Source organism: Centropristis striata, chromosome 13 (assembly GCF_030273125.1).
Source record: "Centropristis striata isolate RG_2023a ecotype Rhode Island chromosome 13, C.striata_1.0, whole genome shotgun sequence".
NCBI lineage: Eukaryota > Metazoa > Chordata > Actinopteri > Perciformes > Serranidae > Centropristis > Centropristis striata.
This window is the reverse complement of record NC_081529.1, coordinates 8,394,359-8,420,692: the sequence shown is the minus strand read 5'-3', so window position 1 is coordinate 8,420,692 and position 26,334 is coordinate 8,394,359. Positions and strand designations below refer to the sequence as shown.

The window sequence follows — 26,334 nt, the reverse complement described above, 5'->3', positions numbered from 1 at the left end:
AACGCAATCTGTGTTTTTTCTCCAATTTCTCCAAAATGCATGAAGATATTTAGCCTCTGATGCACATTAAATTCCTCTCTCTTTTCATTATTATTAGCTGTGACGGTACTGATAGCTCTTGGCGCAGTGATGCTGATTGTGGTGATAATTGGCTCCTTCAATGTGAAAAGATGCTATCTGCAAATGGTGAGACATTTTAACACAGTAACTTCCTTATACAGCAGGGTCAGAGACAAGTTTTTTTCCTGTTGTGTGAATAGGCTTTCTTACACAACTGACACACTGTAACTACTCATAGAGTGGAAAACTGACTTTGTGTTTATCTGAAAAAGCTTTGAGATAAAAACTTTCATTTGAGGAAAGAGCTGATGTTAAGTTTTGTCCGTTGCATGAACAAAAATGGACAAAATAATAGAAGCAGTCAATTTGACAATGAACTTAAGGATCAGTTTTACATTATCTGGAAATACCTCTCTCTCTCTCTCTCAATTCAATTCAATTCAATTCAATTGGCTTTATTGGCATGACATAACAATGTATATATTGCCAAAGCAAGCATCAGAAAAAAGATAACAAGGAAAGCAATATTTACAATAAATTATAATTATGTTATTCATTTTAGATGAAAAGAAAAACTAATAACAATAAAATAAAGCAATATTTACAATCATTGAATTACAATCAACATATAATTTATACAATCTAACTGTCCCAGCAAAAAAAAGAAGAAAAGTAAAATTAAAAAAATAAATAAAAACAAAACAACCAACAGCTGTGTGTCACTGGCTGTCTCTCAGTGTGTGACAGGCAGAAACATAGAGTGCTGCTAATCTACAGCTCTGTGACCCTTCCCCGAGGAGGAGCGGCAGTTTTTCCTCATCTGACCATTTTAAAAAACCTTTTTTGACGGATTCAAATTTTTGGAAATATGTTTCTCTAATTAGTTCATATTTTTGACATTTGGTGAGGAAGTGTAGCTCTGTCTCAGGCTGACTGAGGCTGCAGTGGCAGCACAGCCTCTGCTCTGCAGGGAGCCAGCTCTTCCTGTGCCTCCCTGTTTCCACAGCCAGTCTGTGTTCACTCAGTCTGTACTTTGTCAAGGTTCGTCTCAGCTGTGGATCCGTCACCGTGCTCTTGTCTCTCTCTCTCTCTCTCCCTCTCTCTCTCTCTCTCTCTCTCTCAACAACACCACAATCATGGCTAGAAGAAGGGAGAATAAAAATGTGCAGTATAACACAGTTATAATGACATAAATCATAATAAAATAATAATAAAATCTGAGTTGAATTTCTTATATATATTTTGTTTTACAAGAATTGGGGGAAAATGTAATCTATGAAAAAATGACTGACATGAACATGAACCAGACTGAAAGCAGCAAACCACATGGACCAATATGCATAAAATGCAGAACCAGGACAAACAGAAAGCCACTAGACTACTTGTTCATGTGTGACTCTTAGTTGACTTTATCTTACACAGAACAGACAAAAGTTTATTGAGTTGAAAGGTCCTGCGTACAATTTTACGACTAGCAAGTAAACCATAAATAATTGAGGTGGGGTCCTTAATGAAGACTGATGAACCGCTTTCTTTGGACAGAAAGCAAAGTGTTCAACTGTTACCTAGTAGAGAAGAGCAGCAGCACATATAAACTCACATTTCTGTTTCTAAGTTGCCTCTTGTAGTTCATTGTAGCTCATGTAGTTGCGGATTATTACAGATTTAACCCTTTATCTGTCAACTTCAGCGTACATCCAAAATGAGGTCATAGATTTCTCCCGGGACACCTTGGCATCTGACCAATCAGTATAATAAGTGTGTGTGTGTGTGTGTGTGTGAAACGTGTATCTGGAGGAGTGTTTATTGTGCATCTGTGTGTGTGTGTAGCGAAAATCGCATAAAGTTACCTGTGTGTGTGTGTGTAATTAAAATCACATGAAGTTACCTGTGTGTGTGTGTGTGTGTGTGTGTGTTTGTGTGCGCGCGTGTGTGTTTGAAGCATGTGTATGCATGTGTGAGGAGTGTGCGCGCTTACGTGTATCTGTAACTGTAATCACAAATCAATCAAAGATCAAAGGCAATCAGAGCAAAGATCAAAGGCAATCACAGCAGAGTAATCAACAGAATTAACTGCCACCTAAATGTTCCGGCACAGTGACAGCAGCCAGAGGTAGACAGACTGGAATTTCTGGCCTCGAACAGAAAGCATTTTTGGCAAAACCATAATACCTATCATTGATCCGACTTCACTTTGAGCGTCCTGAGTTCTTCCTGAACGTCTACATGTTTTTTTTTTTTAAACATGAAAAAATAGCTTTGTTAGAGCGATCTAAAAAAACTGTTACATCTCCCTTTTTCAGAAATCTTCCTGCATTTTTAATATGGGAGCCAATGAGGCTGTTGGTGCGTGTTGGTGGCGCATCTGTGCGTCCTATGCCCAAACTATAACTCTGACAGCTTTACCAGAGGATTGTGAGTGAGAAGACAAATTTTCCTACGTTTCTATGTATAAATTATTTTTGTAGAGTGGAATTTGCGGCCTGGACTGCAGTTTTCAAATTTATTTTTTGACAATTTTTTCTCTCCCTCTACACTGGCGATGATGTCACACACTGATACACACCCATTATAATCTCAGAATTTCTCCAAAAATGATCATGGTCATTGAACAGGGATTGATAAAAAAAACTGTATGACCTATTGAAACGTGGATTAATACACCTATACACAAGACTTGTATCTACTGTTTAAAGTTTAAATGGAGTCTCTAGGTAAAATTATGCCGGAGAAGTAGACGTTTGAAAATCTCCAATTATTGTTCTTTTTCGCTCATTTTTTTTCGGACGTCCCATTCATTTCAATGGAAAATTTTGACTTACATCGCGAAAAATTCTTATTCTGTAGAGAAAAGTAATAGCACACCGATCCCGATCAAACCGCACGTTTTGATATATAATTTGTCCTGCAACTCTTCAAGTAGTAGGACTAGTAGCGGGACGAAATTGCGTCCAGAAGAGGAAGAAGAAAAAATCCACAGTATAACAGTAGGTTTGCCCCGAGCACTGGTCCCTACAGCAATTCCTGTATGGGACCAGTGCTCGTTGTGATTGCCCCGTGGCCCTAATAACCCAATTGACCTTGATTTGCAACAACAAAATGAAACATTTTGCCATTTATTACAGGTCCACCTGTGAATGAGTCTCTCCCTCAGGTCAAGTGTCTGGGGGTTAAAAAAAACCCTTTTAATTTTAATTGTCACTTTATCCCTTTAAGTTCTGGTTATCTCATTCTTGTGCTTAAATGTCAAAACTTTACTTTCTGAAACCTGCAGACACATATTTTCTAGTAGTAGTATCGAAACCGCTCGAAGCTCGAGGAATCTATGGGTATCTGCACTTCTGATCTTTGACTTGATGTGGCATTTCCTTCTTCTTTTCTGCAAATGACAAGATTTATGCTCATATACGTGCAAAGACTGAGCCTGGTGTACAAAATCATATCCTCAACAATGCTGGTATGAATCATTAAATATTAGTTATTTAACTACAACAATGGGGTTAAATATGTTGCAAAATAAACACACAAATTACCTGTGATTAGTGCCTGTTTAATAGGACTTCCCGGTTTTATCCTGCAGTCTCATCTTTCTGTCCTTGTATGAAAGTTCAGTAGCATTCCTGAACTGTTACATAGCACAGAGGCGGGGGCTGACAGGGCCTGTGTGCTGGAGAAAGAAACAGACTGTGACACAGTTGAAAACTCTGATTTACAACAAAGAAATGTGATGCAGCACGAAGAGTGTTTATTTCCGTTTGTGAATATGAAGCTGATCATAAGCTCTAGGCGACTAATCAATAGGGAATGAACTTTTGTTATGACTATTTAAACTGTCTCCATGTTTTATGAAGTGGTAGAAGCTTTAAATCACTACTTATTACACTCAATCAAGAGCTTTATGAGTTATATGGCTCAGTGGCCATGAAATGAATAGATTACCTTTTAAGATAGCCAACCTTTATAGATTCTTTATGAAAGAGGTGAAATATTACTCTTTATATATTTTTTTCCCCAAGTACTTTTATGAAGTGCAATGTTAAGCATTCCAACCACTAAAAAGCATACATTATATTAAATCTGCGTATCGTTGTTTTGATGCACATTTACAGTGTTTCTTCTAGGATTTTTTCAGCAGCAAGGGTAAAGGGTTATTTGTCCCCTGGATGGTGTGCATGTGTAAATATCAATTAGCAATTTAGAAAGACACTCGACTACAAAACAAAGTTTAGAACCAGTGTTTCCCACAGGATTTTGTGAGACTATAATGGAGGGACCCGAACAAAGTAGGGGGGTCTGGTTGCATGCTCCCCAAAGAAAATTTTGGCCCTAAAAGCCTAGATTTGGTGCCTCTCGTGCCACTATTTTATCTTAATTATTGCATATTTTAATTAATTGTTTTAAAGGAGCATAAGGGTTCTTCTATGCTTTATATAAGGCACCACATTTTGACAGTCTTCTTCTTGTAAATTATGTGGACTCAAACTTTTCTATGATGTTCGAATTTATTGAGATGATCCTGTATTCATTTGTACCATTCAGATGTTGTAATTACCTTTATTTACCTTCTTCTCCTTTCAGTTCTCCGTCCTGCTGTCTGTTCTGGCGATGGCTGAAGTTGGTGTTGGAATTTCTGCTTATTCCAATAAGGATGAGGTAAGAAACAATTGGAAAAGAAGGGAAATAACACAACAATAGGATTAAGAAAAGATACATGATTTATTAGGGCCATGGGGCAATCGCACCGAGCACTACTGTTATACTGTGGATTTTTTTCAATCCCTGTTCAATGACCATGATAATTTTTGGAGAAATTCTGAGATTATAATGGGTGTGTATTGTACGGAATGTTCGTGTCACAGTGTGTGACATCATCGCCAGAGTGTAGAGGGAGAGAAAAAATTGTCAAAAAATAAATTTGAAAACTGCGCTCCAGGCCGCAAATTCCACTCTACAGAAATAATTTATACATAGAAACATAGGAAAATTTGTCTTCTCACTCACAATCCTCTGGTAAAGCTGTCAGAGTTATAGTTTGGGCGTAGGACACACAGATGTGCCACCAACACGCACCAACAGCCTCAATGGCTCCCATATTAAAAATGCAGGAAGATTTAACAGTTTTTTTAGATCGCTCTAACAAAGCTATTTTTTCATTTTTCTTAAAAAAAACATATATAGACGTTCAGGAAGAACTCAGGACGCTCAAAGTGAAGTCGGATCAATGATAGGTATTATGGTTTTGCCAAAAATGCTTTCTGTTCGAGGCCAGAAATTCCAATCTGTCCACCTCTGGCTGCTGTCACTCTTCCAGAACATTCAACAGGTGGTGGCAGTTAATTGTTGATTGCTCTGCTCTGATTGCCTTTGATCTTTGATGTGATTACAGTTACAGATACACACACATGATCACATCAGAATTTCCCCAGAGAAAATTTTCTAGTTTATGATGTTGTTTGTTTTTCATTATGAAGGTTGGACGAAAGATTGCAGAGTTCTACGAGGCCATATATACTCTGTATGTGGACTCGAAAGAACCAGTCGGGACCAACAGAGACCCAGTCATTCATGCCACTCTCACATTCATCCACACCAGCGTGAGCACTAACTCTCTTTCCTTCACCACTATTCCACAGACTTGTCAGTCAAGTCAGTGGGTCAAAGGCTCATGCCAGTTCCAAGTCATTTTTTCTTGGACAACTCAAACAACTTAATGTTTTTTATTTATATTTAATATTAAAACTTAACCGAGCCTCTAATCAAGTCTTTAAATTCCAAGTTGAATCAAAGTCATAACGACTCAAGCGCACATCTTTGCGATTTGATAAAAAACACAGTTAAACAAAAAAATGTTGTTTTTGCAACTTGTGTAATGAAATTAAATTTTTCGGTTTAATATTTTTATATGAAACCTTAAGCTGTTCAATATTTTTAAAAAAACATGATGTAATTAATAAAAATAAATGAAAATATAAAATTCTGTACATTTAAAAATAATAATTTGTTACCTAACTGGAAAAAAATCTGATATTCAAGGCGTTATGAAATGCTATTTCGTCATAACTGAAATTATTAGGTACTTATTTATTTCAAAATCCTCTTTTTCAAGTCGGTTTTCTTTTTATATTAACATTTTCCCAAGGTTTTTTTAAATATAGTTTATGATTCTTTAGATATTCATATCAATTTCCTGCAAATTATTAATTTCACAGGAATGTCCAATTTCTCTGCAAATGTTTAATTTTATCATAGGTTAATTATTTACAGGTTAAGTTTTTTTAATGTATAGTGTATGTTCAATGTATGTTTGAATGAGGTTCTGCTTCTCATTAAAGTAAGTTTGAGCGTTGTTAATGATCTCTCTCCTCTGTAGCTTCAGTGCTGTGGACTGAATCAGTCGTTCGAGGATTATAAAGAGACCTGTCCCAACGAATCGTTCCGGACTGAGGTAAGTTGCTGCCAAGAAACACAAGTTGGTTTATGTTACGTATTATCTGATTTTGTAGGGTGACTTTAGTGTAAAACTGACAATAAATGAACCACTCCTCTGCTGTCTTCTGTAGACTCTGCCTTAGCCACAGTATCGAGGGCGCTAACAGTCCATCCTGTCTTGCCTCCCCTATTACAGAGCTGTGTTACCACCATCGAAGACTTCTTCAAAAGAAAAGCACCACTGGGGATGGGAATGTCTGTTGGAACTGGAGCTCTTTTGGTAAGCAAAGCTGTTATTGCACATTTCTGCACTTCGAGACAGTAAAAGATGTTAATGTTATAACAATCGATCAAAATCAAAATAAACAGGCTGGTTACAAATGAATCACTTACCAAACAAAAAATACATATAATTTGCATACTTATGTTTTATTCCTCTGGCCATCTTCATTGCTGAATACAGTTCATTGTGAAGTACAACACAATGCAGATGAGAGCAGAAATATTTGTTGGTGCCACCAAATCACACAGCCAATCAGAAGCTAGATATAGATAATTTGCTATTAAATTGTAGTTTGATTGGCTCATAAAAAACAACAGACTATCTTCTTAAAACATAATCTGGAAGAGATGATATCAGATTCTACACTCAAACATTTCATTTCAAAGGCTCATTTTATTGCAGTTTTATAATAATAAAAATATTATAGTAATAAGTCTAAAGCCATGCTAGCAGCTCTGTGAGGTTTAAAGTATAGGCGTGCTTTCAGCTGAACGGCCAAAAGCTGACAATAATGTGGCCACAGTGGCAATGCTACCATTCAAGAGTCTAGCCAGTATAATATTTGTCAGGCTAACTTTCTTTCTCATATATAGTCAGTTAGCATTAAACCAACCTGGTCTCACAGAAATCCGTGAAATAGCCACAGATTTGCTTAACTCAAAATCCGTGGAATAGCCACGGAATCACTCAAATTTCCCTGAAACTGACACGGATTTCGCTACAATGCAAGTTAATGACAGTCATATCCCAACCTGGAATTTTTTAATGTAGTGATGCGTATGTTCACATTCTGCCGTGAGCATTTAGCTCAACTTAGCACAGATGTAGACTCTTGGTGAAACCATATTCTAGGCTACCTCACAGAGGTGTCACGTTACGGTACCAGAGGCATTTATCCTTTGCTGCAATGTTGGAAAACATTCCATTTAGTCTTTAATTAATCTTAATCCATTTAATCGTCTATACACAATTGTGCACTCCATACAACTGTGATGGGAATATTCTGCAGGTTCAGTTTAAAGCTCTTAAAACTGCAAACATTTCAAGTGGCATGCTTCAGAGCTGTGAAAAATTAAGTGCTGACCTTTTGTAAAACACTGGTTCAGCAAGAAGAGAAACATCGTGCTATTAACAGACAGAGTTCAACTTTGCTTTTCTTCCTGTTGCTGCTTCCGTGACCAAACTAAAGCTCATAAAGTGAATGTTTTAGAAAGTGTTTTGCTTGTGTTCTTTTTCTGTACACTGTAGTACTCACGATTGCATTGCACTATACTGTTTTTATGTTCATATTTTTAAAAATAAATATTCAGGGTTTTGCCCTCTCTTCGCTCAAGACTGTACCTTTTTTATTCATTAAAAAAAGAAAAACGAGAATTTTTTGCAAAAGTGTTTATTTCATTGCTCACACGTCACTGATTGGACCTACAAGAGAAAAAAAGTGAGAGTTGTGATGTACAAGAGGCCAAAGCTGATAATCACACTTTTATCCATACATTGCCATGTTTCTTCTGTTGCCCTATTTGTAACAACGCACCATTTTTAAAAGCCGGCGAAGAAGCGAGTAGTCACAACAATAATTTATTTATTATATGTTTCCACTGTGTCAAACTTACTGTTAATGCAGCTGACACTGCAGTCACCATCTGCCGTAGAGCACACTTCTGTCAGACACAAGAGGTGGATCTGAAAAAAAGCACAAAGGGCAAAACAAAGTTTTACTACATTGCTACAGCAATCCACGTCCACACATGCCACCATTATGGATAGTGTAAGTAATAGTCAGGTTGCTTGCATTGATATTGCTTGATAAATGCTTTAACATAATACATATCGATAGAGTTTTAATATAATCCATAGAATGAATGCATAAGATAGTTTAAACTCTCTACTCTCAAATGTGCATAGTCACTCATAGAAATCACATATTCTGTGCAAGTTACTGGAAACAGTAGACCACAAAATGAAAAAGGGAACTTGATAACATCTAGAACAAAGTATCAGTGTTAAAATAGAATAACTGTCTGCGTGTCTGAGTGAGTGTTCATGTGTTGAGTGCCTAGACCACATGCAAGATGTGTGATGAGAAGACAACACCTCTGAATATCTACTTTGTGTCAAAGACTAGGTGGAGTAGCTGTGTAAAAGGGTTCAAGGGAGAGACAGATGGGGTTCTGTTCAGACTGCCTGACAGCTCTCCATACTCTGGGTTCTGAATTAGCTTGCCCTGGCAATCATACAGAGACTCTGTTGCACATTTCTGACTCATTGTAATCAATAAAGCGATCAACTTGATGAACTGAGCTGCATCCTCATCATCCTCTCTCTCATCAAAGGACGTGTGGAGTAGGTGTGTGGCTTGAGGCAATTCTCTCATATTTATAGTTATGTGGGTCATGCACTGTGTTAGTACCTATATCTGAGTTAAGTACCTATTTTGGGAAGTGTGGAAAACATAGATTGTTGGTACCCATAATTGTAGTTTATTATTAGAGTTTGTTCTCCTCACACCCTCCTCCAACAATAGTCTTTGTTGTGTTTTAGGATTTTAAGGCAGCCTGAACTGAAACAGTCACAATAACAAGTGAGAAGTACCTCTGGGTCGTACAGGTGAGAGGACCCTCCTTCAGCTGGATAGGAGGGACTTTCTGAGGGCAGGGACAGGAAGCCAGAGATTAGGATTCTCCGGGTGTGGTGGGGGTCGGAGCGTGGGGAAGGAAGCAGCTGTGAATCACCGCTGCCTTCGAGACAGCTGAACAACACACAGTATTGAGAGGAAGCACTGCAACAACTGAAAATCTCTACATAGAGAACAACATGCATATCAGATATTTTAATCACAGGCGTATGAGCAGAGACGTACCCCGTCGCTTTAATGATCATCTGCTAATTACATCTTTATTCAGCCTCAGGAGACCATTAGCACTCACAGTAACTGCTGGATTTTCATAAAAGTCTAGTTTGAAAGACTTCACAACGGTGTTGAATAAAAGGGGGTTTCCAGGTATCTATATGAATCATCAGCTCAGGATCATGATGACTAAATGCCATGGCAACGCTGCAGATAGATGTCAACAACCTGGTTTACACATCTTACAACCAAGCATCCGTCAGATACTGTGAATTCTGATCCTTTGATTAGGATTATTATTAGACGGGCAACAATCACTGAATTCCAAATCACGTACATTCAGTATGCACTGCAGATTCAAGGTATGTACTAAACTGCACGGAATATGCATACAATATGACATACAACATCATAACATATGAGCAAAAGGACTAAAGTTCAAGGCACAATATGATGCACATAGGATTGTGGGTCAGAAAAGCCAGAACAGCATGCTGACTTGAATACAGCAAAGTGTATCTGAATGTACTAGGACATTCTGGTATTTTTTGGCATTCTGAATTTGACATACTATGTATTGGGACATATGACATTTCTGGTAAACTAATTAGTATGGTAGTATATACAGGGTCAGCACAAAGTCTAGAAAATGCTTATTTTCACATAACCTGGTATTTCATCTCCACATGCACTCGTGTAAACCACAAATCTTTTAATATTTGAAATGAAACTATCTCACAATCCTATTTGTTTGTTGTCCCATGACCTCTCACGCCAGAGGAGATAACATAGTGTTAAGAGATAAATAATTACAAATAATCTACATAATGATTTTAGATAAAATGCCGCTTAGAAATGTATTTAGCAAAGCATAAAACTCACATTTTAAATGCCAGGCACAGCACACAGAAATAAGGAGTATCAACAGAAAGGCCACACTGATAACACTTTGCATATAATCACATATTTGAGGGCAAGCAGATGAAACACTGAAGCACTGTTGGTGCTACAATTCAAGGCCACGGGCCCAGGTGGAGACAGGCACTGACCAACACTAGACAAGATACAAAAGTGTGCCGTTAGCTTTTTTTCTTCCACAGGGCGGAGACCAGAAGCTGAAGCACCAAGAGGCTAGGACTAACCAGTGTGCCAATGAAATGGGCATGCTGAGTCTAAACCAGGGTGCTGCCCCAACCGTTTTGACCAATTAGATAGTCGCACATTCACATTATAAAACTCTGTAAAAGTGCTGTTTAGCAGCCTCTGATTTCTGAATAGAGAAGGTCGAAGTACATCACTCACTCTCTCATTGTCTTTAAAAAATAGTCCAAAAGAATATTACTCTCATCAGTTCTGAAGAAAAAAAACCAAACCCTAACAATAGCTAATAGCTAGATTAAATCGTCTGTTCATCCCTTAGTCTAGAACGCTCCCTGCACTATTGGTAATGTGCAGATAGCTACTAAGATTCAATTCATTAATTATTTTTTAGAATATACTGACATGTACTGTTGACTCCTGAAGCTGCATGGAAGAATCAAACATTCTCATAATGCACAGTGTGTGATAAATAGGAGCTCCTACCTTCAGACAGCGAAAGGCTTAGTGTAGTACAATAACACTCAACAAGGCAAAGTATTAAGGTCTTATGTAGGCACAAGACGCTGCATATTTATTGAGCCAAAGGGGATAAATTAATTGGTTGTTCTTGAACTCCTGAGCGTTGTGACTATAAAGAAAACTTCACGGAGACTCAGCACAGAATAACTTTTCAAAAACAAAGTTGAAAAACCATATTGGTTCTTAACTACAACTTGCTCTGAATCTTTTCATGGGATTACGTAAATCATCCTCCTGCTTCGTCTGTGTTTAACACCAACATGTAAAGCTGGAGAGACTGATAACAATACAAACAATTTATCTCTGTGTAACATACCCATCATAAATAGGCAGCCAGCTGGTGTAGGGAGCCTGAGTGTAGGCCAGGCAGGAGTGAACCAGCAGCACCAGACCCGGCACTGGAGGGTCCAGCAGGCTCAACTCCACATAAACGGTTCTGCCTCGCATGAGGCTGAGAGGCAGGTGAGTCTCAGGGTGGAAGCTGGTGAAGGACTCATCTACAGTCATGGGAAAAATTATTAGACCACCTTTATTTTTCGCTATTTTCTTGTTCATTTAAATGCCTGGTACAACTAAAGGTACATTTGTTTGTACATATATAATGATGAAATAGCTCATAAGAGTTAAATTTAAGAGCTGATATCTAGACATTTTACATGGTTTTCTTGCCAATAATCAAAATCATCAAGAAATCCATGTTAAATGTCTAGACATCAGCTCTTAAATTAAACTTTTATGAGCCATTTTTGTTATTATATTTGTCCGAACAAATGTATGTTTAGTTGTACCGGGCATTAAAATGAACAAGAAATTAAAGAAAACAAGGGTGGCCTAATCATTTTCTCCATGACTGTAAACACAAAAGAATATGTTTGCTGATTTGAGAATGTCCAAATGCATGATTTAAAGAGAAGAGAAAACAATCACCTTTGGCTATTCTCAGCTGCACAGTAGCAGGGGCTGGTGCAGACTGAACGGGTGGTGGAGGAGGTTCATCCATCACATGGAGCCTCACTTCACCTGGGGAACCCGGGGAGGAGCTACATTCCACCATCAACCTGCCGATCAACACAGACAGCTGAAATTTAGATGTGGAGCGTGTCAACATCTCATACTTGACACATAGTGATTATTTCATAAGTCATATGGCTGTCACATTTTGTCTATTCTGAGACAGTGTTTATCATTTTTTACCATTAATAGTGAATCTTTTTCTCTCTCTGGTGCAGAAGGTGGAGATACGTCAGTTGTCTGCCGTTTTTTTTGTGAGCAGCTGCTTTGAATGATGACAGCTGTATTTCCTCTCTTGTGACAGAGCAGCAGCCAAACATGCATATCTGCATGTCCGGAATTAGTTTAGTCAACTGTGTGTAGGTAGCTGACACTTTGGGATTGTGAAGCTGTAATTTCAGGATGATTGCACACGTCTCTAAATACCTTTAATAGTAGAGGTTACATATGTGATTGTGTTACATTTTGTGTTGGGCTTTATGTCCCCAATCACAAGGAATTAAAGAAAAAAAGGATGTGTTGGAAAGAAGGCCAGAGCATTGTCTCCTACCCCCCGCCATTAGAAGATGAAACTTTAGATTTTTTTAAAATGAGTAATAAAAGCGTCAATATTGCAAGTCTTAGTGCTATATAAATACTGTCAAAGTATTGTAGTGGAATTACTTCCTCTCGAGTGAGAAAATGAATCAAACAGCATGTTGATGTTCCTTTTAGTTTTCTTTATTATCAGACATCAGAATACACTGCCTAGGTACAGCGGGAGAACAATTTGTCAAATCTTCAGGGCTGCTGAAAAAAAAGAAAAAAGAAGAGGGTCCCGTCTCCAATAAAGCCCTGATGTTCTGAGTCTCTCCATGTGTCAGTTTTTTTAACCTTTCTGTAAACCAGAATTCTGACAGCATACGGCATGCTAGGTCTACTTTTGAAACCTTAAAAAGGATGCAACTCATACCGTTTATATTATGCTCCCAAACACCTCTAATATCTGACATCACATCATAGTTCTCTATAGCAAGTTATTACCTTACAAGGAGTCTCTAAAGTGCATAAAAGCCAGAATGAAGCCATTCAGAATGGGCCTAAACTTCAGCCAAAGTCTTATGATTAGAGTAAACAAATATACTGCAGTATCAAAACGCAGAACACAGAAATAAACACAGCCCATATTCAGAAATTGCCTTTAAATGAGCCATCAAGACTTCTGTAAGGTTGTGATGTCACAACTATACTATATCGGTAGAAAGTTTTGCTACAGTGCTGTTGCAGTCATTGACCGACTGCAATGATGGTGCAGAGACTACCCAAAAAACAATGACCAATCAGAGCAGACTGGGCTTTTTAGAGAGGGTTTTTTTTCTAAGAGACAGGTACTAAAACAGTGTTTCAGAGTGTGAATTCATTTATAATCCAAGAAAAATAATTGTTTACAAGTTGTTTTTTTAATGCAATTGTTAATACTTTTTACATTTCTACTTGCTTATATTGTAAATTGTTAATACTTTATATTTTTTGCTTGTTTATTTGCCTATATATTTAGTTTATACTGCCGTTTCCTTTTTATCATTTTTTGCTATCCATTTTGCTGCTGTAACTCTGATTCTACTGTGTTCTGGGTGAGAAAATAAATGGATCAAACTTTATCTAAAGCAATGTAATAAACAGCCTAAAGGCCGTAGTAATGAGTAGCATCACACAGCCAACAGCAGGAGAGGCCAGCCTATAAGAGTCACTCAATGATTAATGTGGTTTAAAAAAACAACCTCTAACTCTCTCTTAGCTGAAGGCTAACATAGACCGGTCTCTGCTACAATGTTTGCAATGCAAATGTTTGGCTGCATAGCTGAACGAGAGAGAAAAACAAAACATGCCCAGGAAATGAATTGTGCCAAAAGATGTCCTTTAAAAATAAAGTTATTATCTTACTCCTCGTATATATAAAGTTCTATTCTATAAAAAAAGTTTCCTTTTTTAACAGTAATGCCATACCTTACTGGTTGGGCTTGTTGAAGAGAGTGGATACCATTGACTTCCAACAGATGAACCACTTTCTCACCAAACACCTAACAAGACATGACATTGGAAAAATGATTTACATAATTTCACAAAGCAACACTGAGGTCAGTCAAAGCATAAAGAAAAGCATCACTCTATTACGCCACATTAAGCAGGCTGAAGGCAGCCTGTGCATTAAATGGTTTACATAGAAGTGTTTCTTACATGTTTGTTTACTCCACAGCCATCCAGGGGGACAGTGTAGATGTCGGGGTCGGAGGTCAGCTTCTGCAGTGTGCAGGACACATTACTGACCTCAGAGGGGTGAGCAGGGGGGGCAACTGTGGGCTCCAGCACAGAGTCCGGCACCGAGAAGATTAAATACGGCCCCATTGTACAGTCTGTTGGCACACACACAAAGTCGTTCCCGAGTTATGCGGTTTTCTTGACCACATTAAAAGAAATTCTCTCTTTTTTGTCTGCATGAATATTTAGGTTTGATTTTAAACCCTGGCATTTTTTTTTAATTAGGTGGTTTGGGGTGTCGGCTTTGAGCCCACATATCAATCAGCCAATTTTTAGATTTTCTCCTTTGTCAGTTCATTCTTTTCCAGACGTGTGTGGACAGATCTGTTATGGGAAGGACTCACCCTTCACCGGGTACGAGCAGCAGCCCAGAGAGATGCTGCCGTCAGAATCTGACACGGGGCCAAGGCCACAGGGCGAGGCAGAGGGAGTGGACGGGTTGGCCTGATCTGAGCAGAGTAAACAAAGACAGAAGAGCCAGTTATACTTGAATGCTTCTATTCAGCAGCATGAGTGATGACAGATCCATACAGGTGTCTATTCACAGCCAGGACCAGAGGCTAGACCTTTAGCCTGTCGGGACTGAGTAATGTTCTGCCCCCTTGTGGTGATCTGAAGTCACAGCACCAATATTAATGGCTACGTCTCAACTACATGAACTTACATAGGCAGAGTTCATGGCTGCTGGAATTTCTATTTCTTCATTTCACTGTAATGTATCTCAGCTTGTGAACAAACTTCTATGCAAACTGTACATTTCTATTAATTTTGTGTTATTGGCTAATCTTTAAACTTTGATGAATTGTGTAATCTTTCCTTTTATCTTGGTAAATATCAATAGATGCATTTAAAAAAAAGGATAATATCTTTATAAGCAACCTTTGTCTTCTTACATGTCCTGTACAATGTTCTTCAGTAATTCTTATCATCTTTTATATACATGTATATGTGCAAAAAAGCTAATCTATGTCACCTTTCATTTCACTATCCAGCCTCTCTTCTGTTCCTTCTTCTTCACCAGGATGCCCAAAAGGATAATATGCATGTTGTTGGGTGATATAATGGGCACTGAGGTTATAAAAGTGGCTGTGCAGCAGCTGAGACATGCTGGGATCAAGCATCCAGTCCATCCCGCTGTAGTCAGAGTGGAGCGGAGATTCTGGTTTTGATGTTGTCTCAGAGTTCACACTGCCTGCAGGATGAGGGTCCTGGTTGTGTTCAGACGCTTTAGGGTGGTAGAAGAGGTGGTGGTAATAATAGTAGTAAGGATGTAAGAGGCCATTGTGAACATCATACATTGATTTTGTGGTCGGAGGAGTGGTTTGATGTTGATCAGATGGGGGCTGTGGTGGAGGGGGAGATGCTGGAAGCGGAGGGTCCAAAGCTTCTTTGGATGTTGGAGACACATGATTTTCAGTTGTGTGTAAACTGTCAGGTCCATAATACATCTGATAGTAATGATAATAAGGGTGGAGGTAGTATGGGTAAGGAGAAGGATCATAGTCTGGTGATGGAGCACGGTTAGAGGGTTGTTCAGGAGGAGGAACGGGTCCAGGAGGCTTAGGAGTCGGAGGAGCAGAGTGTCTTTTTATGTCATCCAGCTCTTCTTCTACATCATAGTCGTCATAATCATCATCATCATCATCATCATCTTCAGATAAAAGTGGATGTTTGACCACTTCTGGACTACTTTCTGGTTCGTTAATCACTTCTCTTAGGTGATCTATGTAAGGATTTAAGTTAAAGTCATCATGATCTTGTTGTGAGCGAGGAAGTGGAGAAACAGAGACGGCCGACTTTGTGTTTTGGTGATCGGACAAATTTGTTTTAGCGGCTGTGTCGAGAGTGAGAGGAGCCAATCTCCTGGCCTCGCCTCGAGCAACGTGTGGAAAGTAATAGAAGTATGGATATGGCTGTGGAGGATCAGGAGTGTGAGGTGCAGAGGTTTCTGGGGGACTTGTTGGAAGGGTGTAAGGATGAGAGGCAGCCTGGGGCACGAACTGAAGGGATGGAGACTCAGACTGCTGTGGGGGCAACATTGGATATTCATAGTTATGAGGATTATTTAAAGGTACTTCTCTAGGCACCTCAGGGCCTGGATCAGGGTCTTGAGGTGGGCCAGGAAGAGGGATTTTAGGGTGGTGGTAGTAGTGATAGTAGGGATTGAAGGCATGGCTGGGGGGCTGGAGGGGAGATGCAGCACTCGGCTTCTCAGAAACACCAAAGACAGGAGTTTTCTGCTTTTGTTGGAGATCTGGGTACCACAGACTTGAAACTTCAGCCTCATCGGTAGATGACTGAGGTACGTGGACATGTTTATAAGACTCTTCTACTGGAGTGTGGTAGTGGGAGTAGACCGGATAGTCTGGCGGGGAATCAACAGGAGGGAGAGGATGTGGACCAAATGTATTATCTGGGCTGAGGGATGAGGGAGTAGGAGGGTTATATGCATCCAGTCCATCAGGTTGAGGAGACTTGAGGTTATAGGTAGGGTGGGGGTAGTAAGGCGGGGCCAGGTAGAAAGGTGGAGCCCATGGAAAAGGCTCCAGGGATTGTTGCGCTGCTGGCTTTCTGGTTAGATGCTGAGGGCTGGTGACTGGAGGGTGATGGGTCAGTGGGAGTGCTTCAGGGACAGAGACGGGGCAGGACAGTGTAAACGTCTTCTCTCCTACCTGAAGAGACAGCGTGTATTTTCCATCCTAAAAAAAAAGAAAAAAAAAAAAAGGAGATCAGAGGTTTTCTGTGTGAGACTGCAGAAATAAGCATGTTTAGAACTGGATACGTGTCTGAACTCAAGCTGAAAACTGACAAGGATCTATTTAGTTGTAAATATTTTGCAAGGAAGTAACTGTTGACAGGCTGGTTTGTAACACTGTTTTTATATCCTCTCTCTTTTTTGACCCTTAGTCCTTTTCCCCTGATAAGACTGTTAAACTTCCTTTATACTAGATGTAGTTGTATCTGTACTGTTTTGTTGCATTCTAGACCAATGATATGCCTTTAGTGGTTCAAGATAAATAACAAAAAAACCACAACAAATAGCAAGTTTCTATATGTGTTCAGTAATTTAAACAATCCTCTCAAACTCATATTGTATTTTGTATTTATTGTATTTGTTCATCATTGATGGATTTAATTAGTTTAAGGCATTTCATTTGTTTATCTTTAAATTATAATTTTGATTCTTAAAAATAATTTGATTCTCTCAGACTTCATTCCTTCCTCCATCAACAGACTTTCCTTTCATCTACAGATGAACCTTGGTCTGACCAAGAGAGGTTGTCTTGGTCAGGATCAAACTGAATCATGGTTTGGTTCACTTCTGATTTGAGAATATTTCTGGATGGTTTGGACTTTTGGACAGTGCTGGAAAGTAACTAAGTACATTTACTCAAGAACTGAAGTAAAGTACAAATACTTTAGAATTATACTTATAGTATTTCCATTTTATGTAACTTTTTACCTTTACTCCACTACATTTATCTGCCAGCTTACAGGCTGAAATTTAACATAAAATATATGATCACGACCGCTGCGCTCTTCCAATGAACGGCGCCTGGCTCTGCCCCCCGTTGGTCCAAGGCAATCCAAACTCTTTGCATTTCTTGTTCCCCGCTGGTGGAACACACTACCAGTTCCTACCAGAGCAGGGGCGTCCCTCTCTACCTTTAAAAAACTCCTGAAGACCCAGCTCTTCAGAGGGCACCTTCTTTCCTCGCACTACACGATAATTCTACTCCTTAAAGAATTGTCACTAGCACTTATTGATGCACTAATAGCCCTTTTTGCACTAAACCTTCATTGTTTACTTTTACTCTTCCTGTAAGTCACTTTGGATAAAAGCGTCTGCTAAATGACTAAATGTAAATTTAATGATCAATTTAAAGTAATTAGACTTTTTAAAAATGTAATCTTATAAAAGTATATTAAGTAATTAAATTAGCCCCATCTTTACAAAATTAAAACACTGCTTACATAAAAGCATCAATACAAATAATCTAATAATATATCTAACAACCTGAGTGGGTCCTTTCTGCATAACAAGTACTTTTACATTTGATACTGATTTGATGCTGATACTTTACTTACTTCAGTAAGTTTTGAATGCAGGACTATCGCGTGTAGTGGAGTAATTTCACAGTGTTGTACTAGTACTTTTACTGACGTAAGGGATCAGAATACTTTTTCCACTGCTGCTTTTGGACTAATTACAGAAAGTTCTGGCTCGGAAAAAAGGATAAACAACGCAACAAAATGAGCCATGGACATTAAAAATAAAGCTCACCTTTACTGTGATGCCACACGTAACGAATGGAGCAGCGATAACAGTTTCTGCATGTTGTCTGTCCAGTATGTAGCCACACTGCTCAGCTAATGCAACCAAAGGGGTCCATTCTCCTCGGACTGGAGGGAAAAGGAAAAAACTGCTGATATTATTTCAGAAACTCTGGAAAGCCATAGAATGATCTGAGTGCTAATAGATTGAAAAGCTAAATTAAATGTTTGTGTTTACCATTTACCCTTAGCTCCTCTGTATCATGGAGGCCCTGCACTTTGACAGTCATACCATACGGGGAGCAGCAGAGTGAGGAGGGGCCCGTGGCCTGAGGCTGCATCTCAGAGGCCGGGCAGGACATCTTGACTGGAGTCCCCCTCCACAGCAGCGGCAACACAAAACTGTCATCCTAAACACATGTTTTGAACCGCAGGCTTTTTATTCTTTTACTGCTGTTGGCTAAAACATTTCACATCCATTAGAGAAGACAGGGCTATAATTAAGAATCAAGTTTGTCATTAAATAGGCATTAAAATCATGAGTTAACAATCCATGAAAGTCCCCAACTATCTCATCAGGATGACATAAGAGTGTACTGAGTCATTTCAGTTGAAATGTATGATTCATACTAACCCCGTGACTAAAAAAAGATTGTGTCTGGTGCAGAAACACAGACTAAATAACAAGATAAACCAGCCCGTTTGATCCTATTTTCCACATACTGAGTCAACACCAGCTCGTCGGTTGAAGACGGCAGTGATAAACTGAGCTCTGTGTTGGTATTTGACATATTAAAATGTATTATACTAATCCCATACCTCCTGTGTGACATGGCAGGCATCATACTGAGCCCTCAGACTGAGGTCTCTCCACGTGGTCTGAACAGAGTAGCCACAATGTGGTTGCAGCTGGGACAGGGGCACAGATGACTCATTCACTAAGACAAAAGACACCAAAATAAAAACTTATTTTCACTTATGACAAAAAAAAAAAAAAAAAAAGGGAAAAAAGATTAATGTCTGAACACCAGATGCTATTTCACTGTGAACAAAAATCTCACTATCCCAGACAGAGCTGGAGAATGTATAAATGGAGAAGCCTGACCTCGGTCCAGCTGTAGTTGTACAGCTCGTCTCTTCCTGACAGTGAGGGTCATGGCGTCTCCACACTCCACCACGGGCTGCAGCCTCTGCCAGATCTCCTCTGAGGCGCTGACCCGCTGACCTCTGACCCTCTCCTGGCCTCCCTGAGCCTGCACTGATGAACAAAAACAAACCACCTCAGAGTTCACATCCCCACCGCATACAAGAATACACTGCTAGTGTCTGTATTTTCTTTTATTTATCCCATAATCCTGATTCCAAACAGGTTGTTTAAAACAAGCATTGAATTCTGAATGAGTGTATACATTTACAAAATGCAAAAATGTTCCCAGTTTGAGCATTACATATATTGTCTTTATACCTTTGTCAATTGAATATGGTCCCAAAGAGTTTGCAAATCATTGCATTTTTTTATTCCGTTTTTCACAGCCTCCTAACTTTCTTGAAATCAGGATTGTATTCGCTCCTGTGACTCTTTATCAGTTACCAATACACACACTCTGACACATACACTTGTGAAGTATATAAATACCCTTAGTAACAACTGGTTTGCAAATTTCTAATGACAGTATTGCTATACATTTTAACATAATTTCATACTTGTTTAAGTTTTTGTGCTGTCCCGTCCATCTTCCCGTTCCCATCTATTCCTATGCACATTTAGTATGTCACTACTTCTGCTTTTTGAAGTGGCCATTGCACCAATAAAAAGATATATACATATAAACAAAATGTAAATACCCCTAGTAGATAGTAGGGCTGGGCGATATATGGATATAAAAGATACATTGATATATTTTTAAATGTGATATGGAATAAGACCATATTGCATTTCTCGATAAAGTTAAAACATTTATTGTTTAGTTATTTTGTAATGTTCGTTATTATTTTCTCATATCAATATATTTATTTCAGAAAAAGATTGGCCTATTTTATTTCATAGGCTATTTGTATTTAAGATATATTTTAATTTAAATGTGCACTTTATGGAGCTTTGATTTAAAAAAAAAAAAAAAAAAAAAAAAGGTATTCCTGTTGTTATACAGTATTTATGTTCACTTAAATAAACAGTTTCAATAAAGCTACTTGTGACATGTCATGTCATTTGACTTTGACTGAACATTTACTCTCACTTTGCAATTAAAAATATCGCGCTATATATCATATATCGATATTCAGCCTAAATACATCTGGATATGTCATTTGGTCCATATCGCCCAGCCCTAGTAGGTAGGTTAATGTGTATTGACTGGTAGCGTTAACATTCAAATGATGTACTGTAAAATACCTGCACAGTTATCCCAAGGCCAAAATGGAAACAGTGATGAGTCAATTGTAAAAGCTGCCAGCCATAATTACTACCGTATTCATTAAGAAGGAATTTTCTTTAAACTTCTGCCAACTTCCTGACACTGACATTGTGACAACCATAAATCTACAGTGAAAGACTACTGTGTGTTTTTTAATGAAGAGCCTGTGCTTTTTTGTAGTGTTTCACCTGTTTCAGTCTATTGCTCCGGATCTCCTCCCGTTCCTCTCCCATCTTATCAACACTTCCTTGACTATTGGCTGCTTTCCTAACTCTCTAAAGGAAGCAAGGGTGAATCCTCTCCTAAAGAAACCCACCCTCGACCCATCCTTAGTGGACAACTACAGACCCGTCTCTCTCCTGCCGTTCCTCTCCAAAACTCTGGAACGGGCTATCTTCAACCAACTAGCCTGCTATCTGCACAACCTCCTTGACCCTCACCAGTCTGGTTTTAAGAAGGGCTACTCAACAGAGACTGCCCTTCTCGCTGTGACTGAACAGCTTCACAAGGCGAAGGCAGCCTCCCTCTCATCTGTGGTGGTTCTACTGGACCTTTCAGCAGCTTTTGACACTGTGGATCACCAGATCCTCATCGCCACCCTTCACCACCTAGGAGTATCTGGCTCTGCCCTCTCTCTGCTCAAATCCTACCTCAAGGACCGCACCTTCCGTGTAACTTGGAGGGGTTCTGTTTCAGAACCCTGTCCACTCACCACCGGGGTCCCTCAAGGCTCGGTCCTTGGTCCGCTCCTCTTCTCGATTTACACCAACTCCCTTGGCTCCCTCATCCACTCGCATGGCTTCTCCTATCATAGCTATGCCGACGACACCCAGCTAATCTTCTCATTTCCCCAGTCTGAAACACATGCAGCAGCACGTATCTCTGCATGTCTGGCCGACATCTCCCAGTGGATGTCCTCGCACCACCTCAAACTCAACCTGTGAGACTGAGCTACTTTACCTCCCAGGGAAGGGCTCCCCCACCACTGACCTCCACATCACTGTCCAGAACACAGTGGTTGTCTCCACAGAAACCGCCAAGAACCTTGGCGTGACTCTTGACAACCAACTGTCCCTCTCCACAAACATCACCGCCACCACCAGATCTTGCAGATTCTTGCTGCATAACATCGGGAGAATCTGTCCGTTTCTCACTCAGAAGGTAGCTCAGGTCCTGGTCCAGGCACTGGTCATCTCACGCCTGGACTACTGCAACTCCCTCATGGCAGTTCTGCCTGCCAAAGCCATCCGACCTCTGCAACTCATCCAGAATGCAGCTGCTCGATTGGTCTTCAATCTTCCCAAATTTTCACACACAACACCCCTCCTCCGCTCCCTCCACTGGCTACCAGTTGCTGCTCGGATACGCTTCAAGACTCTAGCTCTGGCGTACTCTGCTGCTAACGGTTCAGGTCCTACTTACATCCAGGACCTTGTCAAACTCTACACCCCTGCCCGTCCTCTCCGCTCTGCATCAGCCAAACAGCTGGCGAGTCCCACCCTCCGTGGGTCAACTCGCCTCAAAACCTCCTCCAGACCTTTCTCTATCTTGGCTCCCAAATGGTGGAACGAGCTCCCTACCGACATCAGGACCTCAGACAGCCTGGACATCTTCCGCCGCAGGCTGAAGACCTATCTCTTCCAACAATACCTCGGTTAAGCCATGGTCACCTAACACATATATATATTTAAAAAAAAATAAAAAAATAAATTGCTCTTTTCTATTCTTTTCTTCTTTATCACATAGCACTCCTGTAGCGATGACAGTTAGCTCTTAAAGTTATGTACTTGATTCCTGTGGTCTATGTCTAGTACCTTCAGGTTGAATACACTTATTGTAAGTCGCTTTGGACAAAAGCGTCTGCTAAATGACATGTAATGTAACATAAACATGTTAAATTTAAAGTGATTTTAAATTAAACCTCATTACAATATGGTAAGATTAAAATTAATCCTTGAGAAAATTAAAATTCTGCTTACATAAATGCATCAATAATAATAATAATCCAATAAAATATATGATGCTGATACTTTTGTACTTTTACTTCAGTAAGTTCTAAATGCAGGACTTTTACCTGTAGTGGAGTAATTTCACAGTGTAGTATTAATACTACCATTTCTATTATGCTAAACAAAAAGAGAAAAAAAAAGTTATTTTTATTTGTCATTACTTTAGCCCTCCTGTGGTCCTTTTTGACCCCAAATCACCTTTTAAGGCAACTCATGACCAACGCATTGATATGTAATTTTCATATTTTTTTGCTATTATTGGTCAATTTTAGTTTACAAAATTAGGCCTCATTTCAAGAAAAAAAAGGTAGTAAAACCTGTTTTTTTTTTTTGTTCAATAGTTATAGCGAAATAATAATTTCTTAATGGGAATGCACAGAGTAGGTTACATTAAAAGTTTGAAGTTTTTATATTTTGCACAATAATAAGACAAAAGACAAGGATAAAGAGATAACAAAAAGCTGCAAGGTAGCAGCAAGAAACCCAAAAGGGCTGATACAGGCCTCTACCTATATTAAAATTCACAAGTTAAATTAAAACAAGTAATATATGAATAATGAATATAATGAAATAGAGAAAAATATATATTAAAAGTAAAATAAAACAAATTTGTTGAAGTGTGTGTGTGTGTGTGTGTGTGTGTGTGTGTGTGTGCTACTTAGTGACCTGAGCAATCAGAGCAGCCGCTAAACTGCTCTTGTATGTGTTAAGAGATGAAAACTGTATGGAACTATTAAACTGATCATTCCAGAGTATTGATCCTCTGGATTTGAAGGAAAATTGCCCAAGGATAGTACGATAGTGAGGAGGGTGTAATCTTGTCAGTTGTCTAGTATTGTACTTATGTAATTGTGAGTTGACATGGAAATATTCACTGAAAGGTTGAGGAATGGAATTTGGAATATACACTTAAAGATAAAAATGCATATTTGGTAGGCTATATATTTATCTGAAAATTTGTCATTGTCTTGAGTTTTTGGAAAAGGGGAGCAGAAGGACCAAGTCGTTTTGAAAATGTGGCAGTTTTAACAAATCTTTTCTGAACGACATACATTAAACCGCAATACATTAAACCTGGGTTTATACATTCAACCTCAATACATTAAACCTGGGTTTACACATTCAACCTCAATACATTCAACCTGGGTTTATACATTCAACCTCAATACATTAAACCTGGGTTTATACATTAAACCTGGGTTTATAGCCCACATTAAACCTGGGTTTATAGCCCACATTAAACCTGGGTTTATAGCCCACATTAAACCTGGGTTTATAGCAGGGATGGGCAACTGGAGGCCCGGGGGCCACATACGGCCCGCACCCTCATCTGAAGTGGCCCTCAGTACAACTACATGCATTTGAGCATGAAATCTTAAAAGTGCAGTATAAAAATGCACAAAATTACTTCTTGCAAATGTTGGTCTGCTGTTCTTGCACTGAAAAAAAAAACAACAGATTTTTATTTGCTTCAAACCTTTTGTATTCCTATTTATACTGTTATACATACATTTGAGCATGAAATATGTTAACTTACTGCACTGTTAACATATTTAAAATTGCATTTTCATCATATCTAGTTAAGTGCACGGTCCTATATGTGGCCCTGTGGTGGTGTCCATGAAAAACTGTGGCCCCCTCCAGCATTTAAGTTGCCCATCCCTGGTTTATAGCCTACAATAAACCTGGGTCTATACATTAAACCTGGGTTTATACATTAAACCTGGGGGGACCCCAGGTAGCTTACCTGAAACAGCAGAGTCTGACTGGAAGCCCACATTAGGATTTGGCTCCAGTTGACCAGTTATATAAAACTTGCCCAGGACGACATGTTCAATGTCCCCCTTCCTGCACTCTTTATCAGGAGGGATAATAGAAGTATACAGCCGCTGCCCTTCGCCTCGCTCCGGAATTTTTCGGGTTTTAAAGCCTCTGTCAGCCGCAGAAGACGCCGTGTTTGCTCCTATTGTGTATCCAGGCCCCTCAGAGGTGTCAGCTTGTGTCCCGTCCGTGTTGTCGGAGTTGTGAAAGTCCGGGAGGTTTGTCGACTTTTCTACCGGCCTTGAGTCTCCGTGTGGCCGCTCTCCGGCCTCTCGGTCGGCCGGCTGACTGAGGCCTTCGGTCGCCGACCCGCCGCTCCTGTCATGGCGGAGGGCCAGCTGGGGGTCTGGTTGGTTGGAGTGGACAGTGGGCCCGCACCGGCCCGCTGACGGTAATGTCATAGTTATTATGGTGTTGACGAGAAGGACACCGAAGCAGTATCCTTTTTGTTTCAAATGCATTTCAAATAAGAGTTTCTCTCTGCGCACCAAAACACTGGGACAGAGCGAACTGCTGCAGTATGTTTTGTAGACTTCCTGCCAACACACCTGCTCACTAATTGGCCCTGATGAACCAGGTGGCAGGTGATTGTCAGTGGGACAACTGCTGCGTTTAGGCCTAACACATTTTTAATGTATGACTTTTATTTTGAAGGTTTCAAATTCTCCCTGTTAAGTTCATTTGTCTTTCTCTTCTCTTTCTCTGATCCAGAAGAGTCAACCAAACCCCCCAAAATCCCAATAAACATTGTTTATGTTTCATGATTACCCCATTACTAACCATCTCAGTCAATATTTAGTGCAATGGTGTTCTTTACCTCTCACAGATCATGGTTCAATGAGGATAATTCACTTGTTTTTTTATAAAAAATGCACGTTAAAACTTTTAAAAAATATATACACTGGAAAGACCTATATATAAAATACAATGGTTTTACATGACATTGAGTTATTGAAAATTTTATTTTTAGATTTCTAATTTTTTTCTTTTATGGAGTGATGTTGATAAATTAATGAGTCCCCTCTTCTGTTCTGTTCAGGGTCAGATTGACCATTGAACAGTGTCTATGTAATTTAAACACGTAAATTTGTCAAATAAACCATTTTATATGTTGATTACACTTATTAAGCCAAGCAGAAGAAGTTTTGATCCCGAAAAAAATACTTTAAACTATTTTTTTTAAAGTTTATTAAACTTTGAAATAGGCCAGTTTGTCCCACAACATAACAGGAGGGTTAATACTATGCTACCAGTGGTGGAATGTAA

The 26,334-nt window shown here is 39.3% G+C and overlaps 1 protein-coding gene across 1 annotated transcript; it reads right to left on the bottom strand.

The window, feature by feature from the left end:
* Window positions 1-8,127: 8,127 nt before the first annotated feature.
* LOC131984182 (uncharacterized) lies at window positions 8,128-25,614 on the bottom strand. Its single transcript, XM_059349086.1, has 14 exons — window positions 24,995-25,614; window positions 19,930-20,082; window positions 19,644-19,762; window positions 19,063-19,234; window positions 18,835-18,953; window positions 15,523-17,248; window positions 14,894-14,998; window positions 14,469-14,644; window positions 14,238-14,311; window positions 12,168-12,298; window positions 11,557-11,737; window positions 9,365-9,521; window positions 8,386-8,455; window positions 8,128-8,194 (listed from the first exon to the last, which is right to left on the bottom strand). Exons 1-14 carry the CDS (start codon window positions 25,527-25,529, stop codon window positions 8,175-8,177), a joined length of 3,738 nt encoding a protein of 1,245 aa, XP_059205069.1. The 5' UTR covers window positions 25,530-25,614; the 3' UTR covers window positions 8,128-8,174.
* Window positions 25,615-26,334: the final 720 nt, after the last annotated feature.

Bases quoted from the DNA above. Each gene is read 5' to 3' on its own strand.
- LOC131984182 (XM_059349086.1), bottom strand. From the start codon at position 25,529: ATGCATTTGAAACAAAAAGGATACTGCTTCGGTGTCCTTCTCGTCAAC. The intron at 17,249-18,834 runs GTGAGCTTTATT...CTTTTTTTTTAG, and splicing joins CGTGTGGCATCACAGTAAAG to GATGGAAAATACACGCTGTC. The intron at 14,645-14,893 runs GTGAGTCCTTCC...GTGTGCCAACAG, and splicing joins CTGCTCGTACCCGGTGAAGG to ACTGTACAATGGGGCCGTAT.